Source organism: Nelumbo lutea, chromosome 1, assembly GCF_056320005.1.
Source record: "Nelumbo lutea isolate HS-2025 chromosome 1, American lotus-T2T, whole genome shotgun sequence".
Classification (NCBI taxonomy): domain Eukaryota; kingdom Viridiplantae; phylum Streptophyta; class Magnoliopsida; order Proteales; family Nelumbonaceae; genus Nelumbo; species Nelumbo lutea.
In genome coordinates, this window is record NC_142684.1 from 75,486,723 (window position 1) to 75,500,578 (window position 13,856).

Genomic DNA, 13,856 nt, shown 5'->3' on the forward strand with positions numbered 1-13,856 from the left:
GTTCCAGACCTTGACCTTCCTATTGCTCTTCGCAAGGGCAAGCGGAAGTGTACAGCCCATTGTATCTCCAAACACTTATCTTACAGCCTTCTCTCCCCTTCCTACTACTCTTTTCTTGCCTCTGTTTCTTCCCATGTGATACCCAGGTCTGTACCGGAAGCTTTATCTCACACTAAATGGAGGGAAGCTATGATGACTGAACTTGATGCATTGCATAAGAATCATACATGGGATATTGTGGACTTGCCGGAAGGGAAGGAACTAGTGGGTTGTAAATGGGTGTTTACTATTAAATATCACTCTGATGGTTCTGTTGAGAGGTTTAAGGCTCAGTTGGTTGCTAAGGGTTACACCCAAATGTATGGCATTGACTATCTTGAGACATTTGCTCCTGTAGCTAAGATGACTTCAGTCAGGGTTTTACTTTCTCTAGCAGCTAATTTTGACTGACCCCTACACCAGTTTGATGTTAAAAATACCTTATAGAATGGAGAACTGCATGAAGAGGTCTATATGTCTGTACCTCCAAGAGTGTATGGAAAAGAAATGAAAGGCAAGGTGTGTAAACTACACAAATCTATTTATGGTCTCAAACAATCTCCTCGAGCTTGGTTTGAGAGATTTCGGGTTGCTCGTCTCTTTTGGCTACATTCAAACACAATCTGATCATACACTATTCTTGAAGAGAAATGACTCTCTGGTGATCTTCTTGATTGTTTATGTTGATGATATTGTGGTCACGGGTAATGACATTGAAGAGGCCAGTAAACTAAAAGCATTTCTCAACTCTGAATTTGAACTCAAAGATTTGGGAGATCTTCGGTATTTCCTGGGAATTGAAGTTGCTCGATCTAAGGATGGTATATTCATATCTCAGCGCAAATATGTCCTTGATTTTCTTGCTGAAACTAGTAAACTTGTAGCTAAACCCATCTCCACTCCCATTGATCCTAATCATAAGCTTTCTGCCACAAATTGTGAACTTTTGTCTGATAAGGGAGTGTTTCAGAGACTGCTTGGGAAGCTATTATATCTTTGCATGACTCAGCCAGATATTTGCTGTTATATCTTTGCATGACTCAGCCAGATATTTCCTATGCAGTCAGTGTTATCAGTCAGTTTATGCATTCTCCCAGAGATACTAGCTGTTGCAGAAAGGGTTCTGTGCTACTTGAAAGGTACTCCAGGGAAAGGTATTCTATTTGCTAAGCATGGTCACATGAAGCTGGAAGCCTTTACTGATGCAGATTGGGCAGGGGATGTATTGATGACAAAAGGTCCACCTCTGGTTATTGTGCTCTGGTTGCTGGGAATATTGTGTCTTAGAGGAGTAAGAAACAATCAGTAGTTGCTAGATCCTCAGCTGAAGCAGAATACAGAGCAATGGCTCATGGTGTGTCAGAATTACTATGGCTACGATCCCTTCTAGAGGAATTGGGGGTGGACTACGAGAAACCAATGATGCTCTATTGTGACAACCAAGCTGCTATCAACATTGCACATAATCCTGTTCAACATGACAGAACTAAGCACATTGATGTTGATAGGCATTTCATAAGGGAAAGAGTCTCTTCAGGAGAAGTTTGTTTACCATTTATCACATCAGAAAAGCAACTATCTGATATCTTGACCAAGGGAGTTCCCAGGGGAAAATTGACACACTATATAAGCAAGCTGGGCATGATTGACATCTATGCTCAGCTTGAGGGGGAGTGTAAAGAGACTGGGCCGAATGGGCCCTAACAGCCTTTCGTGTGATATCCTTTATTTTATCTTTTATTTTATGTTGATAAGCCTCACTTAATGGGCCTGTTATTTGTTCTTATTTTACTTTCTTTATGTAACTGCCAAGTTGGCCGCCCGCTTAAGGGTATATGTGTCATCATCAATTTTTTAGAGATTAATAAAATAGGGTTAGAGGAGAAGGGTGATTGATTTCAACTTCTTCTTCTCTTACCTCTTCCCTTCGCCATCTTCCTCTCTTATACAGTTATTCAGATCTGTTCTATTCTACTAATCGCTAAGTTTAATCTTGATATTAGAGGACTAATTTACATCTAAGCCCAAGCCCCACATTCTACTAAAAAAAGGTTGTGTATGTATGCATGCTTGTGCATGTGTAAATGTAATTATGTATACATGAGATGAAAATTTCCTATCCAATATACAATGCAATCAGAATTTCTAGCAACCTTGTTAAAGGTTTTTTTTTTTATGAATGATAATAAATTTATTAATTCAGAAGCAGATTTATAGTGAGTTCATACAACATCCCAGGGAGAGGCGCGAGCTGCAGCCCCTCATTGAATCTTACAAATAAACTAGGAAAGAAAAGCAAGAATCACAACTGAGCCCAAAACAATTCTTCCCTATTTACCCCTCGCATAGCTAACACATCTAACAAAGTATTTGCTGATCTCCCCACCCACTGTATAGTGACCAACATATTCCTTGCCAACCAACTAAATTTCTTCATTTCATTCTTGTAACGCCACATAGCCTCTTCAGGATTTTTCAACCAACCCACCACCACTTTGGAATCCCCCTCGATCGTTAGGTGTTGTACCCCCAGCTGATTTGCAAATTGCACCCCTTGAACAGTAGCTAAAAGTTCTGCCCTGATGGAGTCCCCAATTCCCAAGGAACCTGAGTAGAGCAACAAAATCTCTGCCTTCTCGTTTCTCAAAGCACCCCCCCATTCCGGATAATCCTGGATTACCCATGCTACTTCCATCAAAGTCAACTTCAGTGAGCCTTCGGATGGAGGAGACCAACTTGTAATTGATTTGTCTTTTAGAGATGAACACCTCGCTACTGCTGATCAATTTCTCCAAAGGTCATTAAAGGAGAATTGATGAAAGATTTCCAAGGTCTTCAGCCAAGGTATTGCCCTATTTAACACACAGACTTTCAATTCCTGACTGCTCCTTTCCTTCTCTTGAAAAATTCTAATATTCCTTTCTTCCCAAAGAGTCCAAATCAAGGCAACACGAGCACATCTCCACATAATTCTCCCTATTGTTGTAGGCCAATAAAAGGTAGAATGGTTGAAGAGCATGTGAACTTCTGTTGGTAGACTCCAACTACTCCCAAACAACGAAAGTAGCCAAGCCCAAAGGTCTGCAGAAAAAGGGACAAGATATTAATAGGTGGTAACAATCCTCACCGTGAGCTCTACAGAGGATACACCATTTAGGAGAGATACAGAGGAAAGGACTTCTCTTTTGTAGGTTATCTAGAGTGTTTACTTTCCCATGGAATACTTCCCAACAAAACGCCATAATTTTTTGGGGAACTGGCCTGCACCAAATTTCTTTTGACGGAAAGGGTTCGTGAGTAGAAAGTTGAGAGATGGACTTGAAGAAAGAAGCATAAGTGAAGGTTCCATTGGGTTTAGGAGTCCATACCCACTTTTCTAGCTTGGAGGGATCCAAACAAACCTAATTAAGACAACCAAGCAAAACAGAAAGAGATTCAATTTCATCAACCCTAAGTCCTCTACGAAACCCAAAATCCCAAGTAGGATCTAAGGGTGTTCCCAAAGGTGAGACAAATTTTGAGACCACCTCTTTTTTGTACAAAGAAATAGAAAATAGCAAAGGGAACAGATCCTTTAAAGGTGTATCTCCTACCCAAATGTCCTCCCAAAAGTGAACATTGTTGCTAGAACAAACTTCATACCTGATAAAATTGAGGAATTGAGGAAGGGTGTTGTGAATGGCCTTCCAAGGTGCTGCTAGGTTAGCTTGCCTTGATACACCAGCATCCCACCCATTCTCTAACCTCTAATGAATACTTCCCACCACCTCATGCCACAATCTCTCTCTTTCCAATGGCCATCACCACAACCATTTCCCTAACAGAGCTTGATTTTTTCTAGTTACCCTCCCAAGTCCCAAACCCCCCTCTTCTTTACTTCTGCACACAATTTCCCAATTAACCAAGTGATCCTTTTTTCTTGTCCCGGCTCCCATAAGAAATCTCTCATCAACTTCTCCAGTTTCCTAGCTTCCCTAACTGGTATCCTAAAAATAGACAAAAAATAGGTAGGTAAGTTAGCCAAGGTAGCTCTTATTTGGGTAATTCTCCCTCCTAAAGATACACAATTCCTCCTCCATGAGGCTAATCTCTTCTCAAACTTTTCTATCACCGGGGTCCAAAATCTACTCTCCCTAGGATTTGCCCCTAAAGGAAGGCCTAAATATGACATAGGCCAAGCAGAGGTGGAACACTCAAGACACTCTGCAATAGCCTCGACCTCCCCTACCACCAAATTTATACCCGCTATGCAGCTCTTTTCCAAATTTATTCTCAAATTAGAAATAATTTCAAAACCTTTGATTAGCTCCTTTAGGTTTGCTACCTTTTCGCTAAAACCTCCTTCACAAAAGATCATTAGGCCATCTGCAAACTGAAGGTGGGTGACAGGGACTTGGTGTCTCCCTATTCTCCAACCCCTAATAGCATCTTCACTGTCAGCCTTAGTAATGATCCTACTAATCACATCAACTACTAAAGTAAAAAGGAAGGGTGAGGGTGGATCCCCTTGCCTGACACCCCTGCAAGCTGGAAAAACGTCCCTCACCATACCATTTACCAGAATAGAGTAGTGACAAGTACCGATACACCCAAAAATCCAACTACACTACTTGTCCCCAAATCCACAGTTTCACATAAGCTCTAATAGAAACTTCTAGTCCACCAAATCATAGGCCTTTTCAAGATCCAATTTACAAATGAAACCTCTCTTACTAAACCTTTTCATTTCCTCCACACACTCATTCGCAATTAAGATCTGATCTGTTATTTGTCGCCCTTGAATGAAAGCCCCCTGGGTTTCACTAATGATAGAAGGGAGGATTGTTTTGATCCTCAACGAGGGCACTTTAGCCAGAATTTTATAAATGCTTGTCACTAGACTAATAAACCTAGAATCTTTTGGGTGGTTGGCATCATTCTTCTTAGGTATCAAGGCCAAAAAGGTGGCATTAATTCCAGGGCTTATAATGTGATTATCTGCAAATTCCTTAAAGACTTCAACTAAATCCTCTTTCAACACCTCCCAACAGTCTTGATAAAAACCCATTGTAAAGCCATCTGGACCTGGAGCCTTGGATCTATCCATTAGAAAGATAGCTTTCTTAATCTCTTCTTCCTCGAAATCCCTTTTCAGCCACCTTGCCACTCCGTCATCAGTTCTTGGCCATTCCACCCCTTCCACGACCACTCTCTCACTCAAAGGTCTTCTATAAATCGATTTGAAGTGGTCCACAAATTTTCTGGCTATGTCATCCTAGTTGGTAATCCCCTCCTCTCCTATCTCTAGCTTGGTCACAAGATTCTTTCTTCGTCTCCCATTTGCCAAATCATGGAAAAATCTAGTGTTCCCATCACCTTCCTTAATCCACTTGTGTCTAGCGTTTTGTCTCCAACTGATTTCTTCCCTCAGTAGCACCTTTTCCAAATCCTTTTTCAATTGTCTCCTTAACACTCTGTCCTCCTCGGTCAACCCATTTTGAGATTCCTTTACATCCAAGTTTTCTATTCGAGAGATTAGGCACAATTTTTGCTCCCCAATTCTACCAAAATGATCTCTATTCCACTCCTTTATTTTGGCTCTCAACCTTTTTAATTTCTTATGAAACTTGATTCCCTTCCATCTTACTCCCTCTCCTCCTCACCCCACCATTCCTTCACTTTTTTCACAAAATCTAGATGGGTAAGCCACATATTTTCGAATCTAAAAGGTTTGGGTCCTATAGGAAAAAACTCAGTACCTATCTAGATAAGACAGTGATCAGAGGTGACCCTGGGTAAATAAGAACCTGTCCAACTTCGAACACAAAGGGGTTTCTTGAAGGTTGGACCATGTGTAACTGGCTTGCAGCAGAGGTATTTCCTTCAGTTCACATTCTTCAATAAAACCATTAAATTTCCTCATGTTTGTTGTAATTACCTATTGGGGATTACTGGTTTCATCAGAGAATCTAATGACATTAAAATCCCCGCCAAGGCACCAAGGGCCATCCCATAGCCCCTTGATTGCATATAGTTCCTCCCACATCTCATTCCTCTCTCTATAGAAATTAGGGCCATAAACATTGGTTAAGACCCATACACACCCATTCTCTACATTCTTACACTTAATGGAAACTGAGAAGTTGCCTATCAATTCTTCCACTACTTCCACCACATCCTCCCTCCACAGTGTTACGATCCCCCCCGAGGCTCCCCAAGAAGGAGACGAGCTCCAACCTAAACCTCTAGACCTCCAAAAACTCCTCACCCATCTCCCATCTATTTCCATCATTTTGGATTCTTGTAACAACACAATATCAGGTTTTTCCCTTCGGAGTAGGTCTTTGATCACCCTTCTCTTTCTTGCACTCCCTAACCCTCTTACATTCCAGCTAATAATTTTCATCGAGACAAAATAGCAAAAAAAAAACCCATGAAAAGGCCATAATCTCCTCATTTTAGGCCCTTTCTCCTATCCCCTCTACCACTAAATTCTAATCCCCCTCAATGTCTGAGATTAGCCTTTCCACTTCAAATATTTTTTTCTTTTTTATTCCTTCCCCCCCCCCCTTCTTAATACAACAATCATCCTTTTTCTTTTCTCCATCCTTTCCAGCCAATGTCTAAGGAAGAATTTTACCCTGCTCACACTTATTTTGGCTACAACATCTCTCTAAGAATCCTTCCTTTTTTTTAGTTCCTCCATCATTATACAGATCAACTCCCAAATTCTGTCTGCCTCCCCCTTACTACTTCCTTCAATCACCCTCTCTCCTCCTTCCACTATCACCCTCTCTCTTGCATCAGAACCGCTTGGATGGGAAGCTGAAATATTTGTTACAGGCATAGCAGACAAGTCAGTACCTAAAAAAGAATTGACACCCATACCTGGTAGGATGGGGGTAGGACTAGAATCACTAGAATTGAGTTGTTGATAGGCGACAAATGGTTTTAAGGCCTTTCCCCTTTTTGGACAAAGTTGTGAAGTAGACATAGTGAAAGAATCACTTCCTGACGACCTACCCACTTGGAAAACCTTTCTCTGTGTTTCCGACACTGGAATACCCACATCCATCCTCACGGTCGATTCTTGTCCCTCTCCATCAACATCCTGTAATTCATTAGACTCAGGGTCAGCTCCCTCGACAAAGGGAAGAGAAGTTTTCACAGCTTTAGGACCATTTTCTTCACGATTTCTAGTCTTCCCGCCACCTGCCTCTTCAATCTCTTCCTCTAAAAACAACAGCTTCATATGCAAACTTTCTGTTTCAAGTAAATCATTGTTGCTGTTCGGAGACAGACTTCCCAAACTTAAAGTTTCGTCTCTATCAGAATCGTCACTGCTGTTTTGTTTACTCAACCAATCTTCAAGCCCTATTCTGTTCAAATCACTAGGCTTCAGGTATCTCGGGTTGCGCCTATCCGGTGAGAGACGGTTTGCCAAGTTGGATGGGACCCACTATAGAGAGCCTCGAGACTGAGAGTCTTGAGATTTTGTGCCTGAACTGTTCGATCAAAAGGAGGGATTCGAGGTAGAAGAAGATAGACACTTAATCTCGTCTATCAGCTCATCCCTCCTCCCAGTCACGTGCTTACTTAAAGGGTCCCTTGGCCCATCTGTCTTGTAATGGGCCTTGGGCTCAAAACTTGTAATATAAGAACCCAGCTTTAAAGCCTTTACTTGAGTTGCCTTCTCCGGCCCACCAAAAAAGGGATCCACTCGACTGGGCCCATTTTCTAAGTCTTTTCCTCCCACGTGACCTCTTAACAAATCACACCCCCCTGTTTTAATGGTCGAACCAGCAACCCTCCCTGTCTGAGGTTGCTGGTTCAGCCCTCTCCCTTTAGACATTGGTAAATTTTTGTCCATTTCCCCTTACACCACCTGTGCAAAAGATCTGCCATTTGTCATAGCCTTTTCTTGCTTTCTACAGGTTTGACCTTCCATCTGCCCCAAAGCTTTTTGGCTTCCCAGAATTTGTTGGCCCTTTTTAGTGAAACATCCCTTCCCATTTGAATTAACCAATCTCACAAGTCCATGCAATGCTTCTTCTTCCTCCTTCTCCCCTCCTACCATACGAGCCTCCTTCCACAGCCCTGCTTCAGTGGAGGATGCTAGCCACACAGAGACAAAACTCCCCTCTGTTCTTACCTCTACCTTTCGTGGAATGTCTTCTGGCTTCACACCACTTAGCAGGATTGCTACTGAATAAAGATCGCCCCAAAAAGCTCCTTTCAAGATTCCTCCACACAATACTGCTATAGACTCTGCTACTTCTTGTTTCCATAGATGAAATGGCAAGCCTATTACACGCACCACCACACCGTCTTCAACAAATAAATCCTTGGAGTTGGATGTTGGATTCCATTTAAAGACTGTGAATGATCCGAAATCAGCCTGAACATTAATAGCTAATATTTCCAAATCATTCTCTATTGGATCTAGGAGGGCTTTACAGTTCTCGAAGGGGGTTACTATGAAGACACTCTTTAGCTTCAACCTGGTTGCTAGTAAGTCAGCTACCCTCCTCCAATCATTAACCTTTTCCTTGGCTTGTATCACAAACTTACTATCCCACTCTTCTCTCTCTAGACCTCCCACCATTCTGCATTGGCCTTTTGTTTTTGCTATGACCACTGGCCCTTGTTCTACCCTGTTGTTGCTGAGATATGCCTTCTCCTCCCTTATGGAGGCTTTTTTATCATTTGCTACTCTTTGAACAACCAGTCAACTTCCCCCATCCTTGGTTCTGTTTTCCTGCTGGTAGACACACTAGTTGCCTTCATCCCTTACCAAAAAATTCAGCCAAAGCTATGAAGAAGCCTTTTCTATTCCTCTTACATTCAACAACATATCTTCTCCCTTCTAATGTATTAAAATCCTGCCAGTTTATCTGCTTACCTTTTGAACAGGCTCCAGCTATGAACTCTCTTAGCCACTCAATCACTTCTAATCCTTCCAGCAATATTGTACCTTTTTTCGCTTCCCTTACCTTCAAGCTTACCTTCCCCTTGATTCGCATCTCTTCGAACAGGAAATTTTTTGCTTCTATCTTCAAGGATCTCCTCCACTGACCTGCCTGCACGAACTCCATTTCTCTAACTTGATCAACAGCTTTCTTCACCCACTATGTTAAACACTATGCACATGTTGATCTTATAGCATAACTAAGTGTTGCACATGATGTTGGAGTTTAACTGACACACTTGGATGGTCGGTCTGTAGTTGTCAAGAACATGTGGTGAAGAACATATATGTATTGTTACTCAGAGGATGGTGTAGTCAGTTGTGGGTCTATTCTTCTAATCTCAGACTGGAGAAGACAGCAAGATGAAGGAGAAAGAAAACTTGTTTGATCTGTACTCAAGCCCAGTAGAACTGCTCCGATACCATATTAACAGGATAAGTAGAAGAAATATGGAAGAAGAAGAAGAAGAAGAAGAAGAAGAAAAGAGAGAGAGAAGGGAGAAGGGAAGAGAAAAAAATTGAGAGAATCCTTGAAGATATTTCAAACATAGCATTCTCCTTGTTAAAGATGTTTACAAGTAAAATACTGAAATGTGAGAACTAATGGCAAGTTTTTTGTAGAGTTTACTGCATTTTTCCAATGGTGAAGCACATAGCCATACATTTGAAGATATTACAAGTTACAACTCTTTGGTAGTAGAGATGGATCTGCATTGAACATAGAAAAATAACTTTTTAAGGGCCATTGCCCAATCATGGCCCCAGTCATCTAGGGTCTTGGGAAGGTCTACTAAGAGCTCCTTTTTTGATAAATAAAACAAAGTTAACTTGGATTAAGGAGTAGTACCAACTACTAAGAGCCTTATTTTCAAGTGTGTTTTAAACAGTTCATTGAAAAATGGCTAGATATATTTTCACTGTCATCTCTATATCCTATATGCAGTGTTTTTACCCATTATTAAATGTATACACTTACCATTGTGTGTTAATGAAGGAAACACACATTGCATTTCAAGAATGTGTTTGTGTGTGTGTGTGTGTGTGTGTGTGAGAGAGAGAGAGAGAGAGAGAGAGACGCATCAAATCTTAGCATACAGATGTAAGAAGCACTTGGAAATTGCAATCATCGACTTATATTCTGAAATATCTACTTACCATACATATAATTGTTTCCAAACATCTTGTGGAAGCAGTATGTAGTCACGCCCCTCTACAAGAGCATCATGAAGCTCCGATCCCAGGTTGGATTCCTCTGAGACTGCATCATACATTAAATCAGAATTATCAATGGCAGGAGGTCTCTTCAAATTACTTGAACCAGCTGATTCGCAATACTCAGGAGTATACAATGAGGATCCATCATTTGTGGTATTTGTTTGGTCTTGGTTCACATAATCAAGCCAGTTTTGCCACCATCTGATTGCAACCAAATGGAAGTCAGAGACCTTCTAGTAGTTAAATTTGCCCTTTCAAAGGAAAAAAAAAGGCATAAAAAATCACAGATATCAAACACATCTGTGCATACATACAAGCACACTTTTTAATATGTTTTGAGGGCTTCCCACTATCGAGGACATGCATAAGAGCTTAGTACAAGTAGTAGAACTGTATTACCTTCAAAAAAAAGGGTAGTAGAAGTGTAGAACTGTATTTATTCATTGTTTTGAAAAGTTAGTGCATCCATAGTCCATAGATAAAAGAAAACCAAACAATGGAAACACTCCCATATTTATGTGCATGAGCACACAAAAACTTCACTGCACAAGAAGCTTGTAGAAACCATGCAAGTATGAGAAAGGTTCATCACATAGGGTGATTTTTTAAGTTTGAGGATTAATTCTTACAGGTCCAATCAAATCCTGTGCTCATTACCAATTCTACCATGCAGTTACAGACCTAGATCTATATAAACACAGGACATTTGAAAGAAAAATGTGAGACACACAAACATAGATCTTATGCTCTTATATTATTGCAATATTGCCTCAAGCATGAATAGTCCAACAGAGCTGCATGCTGCCCCTTTTATAAACTAGCAATGTCTGAGAATTCAAATAATTTGCAGCATTGCAATTAAGACACACTGTTATAGAGAGGCCTCTAAAGCAACTTGCTCTTGAAACATCTAAGTCATGTCTAAAGCACAGGAATAGGAACATTTCTCAATTAAGTAAGCACTTAATGTTTATGGTTACTCGTGAGCGTTTCAATTCAATAGATAATGCAGGTTGACTTATGTACATACCTTAACAAGGTGAGAAATAAATAAATAAATAAATAAATCTGTCTATTGCTTCTAAATACAGTTATTACTAATTATATGCACGCCTAGTCAAAGAAAAAATGCTCCATTTGACTATTTGACACTACATTTGGTTTATTAAGTCTACTTACCTACCTGTTTCATTTTTCAATAATTGGCATTGTATCTTGAGGATAAGTCAAGCAATTTTGACCTGATGATCACTATATGAATTCCATTGATTAAAAAAAACTATCGAAATCCCATTCCACTATTCTGCTCCATGTAAAATTCTCTCATTTCTTTCAGACCATATACACTAGAAAAATCACTAACAGTGTAATTCCCAAACCACTTTGCCCTTCTCACTGAGTTAAAAGCACCCTCTCCAGTTAAAAGCACCCCATATAAGGGCGCATACTTCTCTAGTAAAACTATGGTGCAGGAAAAAAATGGCATGTAGTCCCTTCCCCAAGTCAAAAAGGAACCCAATCAGTATTGTCTAGTTCCATTCTGCTCCATATGTGTCACTGACAGGATCTTTATCCCTACACTTTAGCTTCATCATCCTGTTCCACCATCCTCCTCTATATACGCCACTGATTGGATAAATACCTAAATTGCTGGGAATCAGCTCGTTTCAGCTTCAAACTCCATGCAAGATGAGATCGCATTCTAGTTTTCACGATTCAAGAAAATGTGCATAAGTTCATTTGACAAGAACTGATCTTTTCTCTTTATCGTGAGTGGCTATTGAACAGTCTAACTCTAAGATCTTCGGTTTTGAAGTTCATGTTTTCAAGGAAAAATGTGTAACTCACTAGTAAAAAAAGAACTTACTCTCCACAGCTTAGACGCTGAGAAGGTGAAAACAATAAACGCTGAGCCAAAAAAAAAAAAACGGTATTAAAAACAAGAGACCTCCACCCTCCACCTTCATATGCAAGTGCTGGTCGACTTCTTCACTTATCAATTAAATGCATACAACAATAAAAAGGAGAAAAACAATCTTGTCACTTAATAGTGTCAAAGCAAGCATCGGAACCCTAGGTCTGTCCGTTCCGTTCGAATACTTATTTCCAATATTTCAATTCCACAAGTCCCATTATTGCGACTATCAAAATGAAGGGTTTCTAAGGTCCATTAAGATCTCCAATCCATAAAGCTACAAAAATTAGATGATTGACACATGAGAGGATTTTCCAGAATTTCTAGACCAGCTGTCCATAAAAACGGTTTAAATCGAACAAAAACAGCACAAAAAAATTATAATTTTCCAAATTATCTATGATGAAAAGGCGATCAAGATAAGAAGACGATGGGCTTAACCTTTGAGTGATGAGATAAAAGGTGTCTCCTTCCTTGACCTGAGCTTCAGCAGCCATGATAATGTCTCTGATCATGAGCCTCTCTGCTTCTTGTGTGAGCTCTGAGCTGCATATTGAGCCCTCCATCGTCCAGAGAGCTGTTACAGATCCAAAATTCCAAATCTTCGTCCTTACTTCGGCGCTTTTCCGTTTTCCAGTTAACTGCAATAGCGAAACAATGAACCCGGCCGGTGTCTACACCATATGATCTGTCTGTAAGCCTATTGTTAAAAAATTAAAAATAAATGAAAATATACGAAAAAACTTAGGTCAGATCATCCACCAAGTTTTGTTCAAATGAATGGGTTTTTTGTTCAAATACTTATACCATTTCCCAAGTTTTGCAATCAAAAAACTAGTTAGAGCAACAATGGAATTGTTTTACCAAAATGTCCTTAATGGCATAAATATAAATTTTGCCTCAAAAAATATTAAATAGGGAAAATTAGGATGAAACTGGGGCAGGCCCAACTTGAGCTCTGACCTACTAGGGCACAATTTTATATGATTGGACTTGGATTTTCGGTCCTCAAGTTAGATACTTCAGACCTTTTTTTTGTAAGAAAAAAGAGTACACAAGGCAGGGGTAGTTCGGAGGATCCATAGATGGAATCTAAGGAAAACAAAAGAATAGAAGATCCATAGAAACAAGAGCTTGATTTGCTAACCAATTTGTCGCTTGATTCGCTTTTCTAAAGGATGGGAATACAAAGCTCCATGATCCAGCTTGTCTGCTAATCTCCCGCACTCTCTGATGATGTTCTTTAGGCTTCATTAGGACGCATCGGTTCTTCAACCATGAGATAACTAAAAAGGAGTCTCCTTCAAAGTTGATAGGAAAAAGACATGAAGTTTTGGGCCATATTGTGGGCTTCCCATGCAGCCCAAGCTTCAGCCACGTTAATTGTAGTACAGCCCACCGAGTACGCTTTGTAATCCAAAACTTCCTCGTGAAAATTTCTCACAATACAAGCAATAGCGGAAGAACCATCATTCTTTCTTGAGGCGTCCAAATTTATCTTAATCATACCCTCCTTTGGCCCTTTCCACATGATTGCTTTCCAGATTCTTGGATTATCTAATTTAACATCAAAAGAATAACCCGAGTGAAATTCCTTGAAAGCTTAATGAGCTTTTTCGATAATAACTGAGGATGAGGACCTATTATTGAACATTCTTTCATTTCTATTCTTCCATAAAAACCACAAAATAAAACAAATTTTCTCAAGCACACAGCCCCCAATATTTGGATTATTACTTA

General features: G+C 40.1%; 1 protein-coding gene across 5 annotated transcripts in view; it reads right to left on the reverse strand.

The window, feature by feature from the left end:
- The window catches only part of UBP5 (ubiquitin-specific protease 5), a 60,474-nt gene extending 46,892 nt beyond the window's left edge, over positions 1-13,582 (reverse strand). The window contains exons 1-3 of one of the 5 annotated variants that reach the window (XM_088964691.1): positions 13,264-13,582; positions 12,558-12,757; positions 10,142-10,402 (exon numbers count right to left, since the gene is read on the reverse strand). In XM_088964691.1, the coding sequence (XP_088820817.1) occupies positions 10,142-10,402; positions 12,558-12,682 (386 nt within the window). In that variant the 5' untranslated portion in view covers positions 12,683-12,757; positions 13,264-13,582. Of the gene's footprint in view, positions 1-10,141; positions 10,403-12,557; positions 12,817-12,923; positions 12,985-13,263 lie in introns of those variants that run through there. The other 4 variants (XM_088964689.1, XM_088964688.1, XM_088964690.1 and 1 more) reach the window with 4 other exon arrangements.
- Between the last annotated feature and the right edge of the window lie 274 nt (positions 13,583-13,856).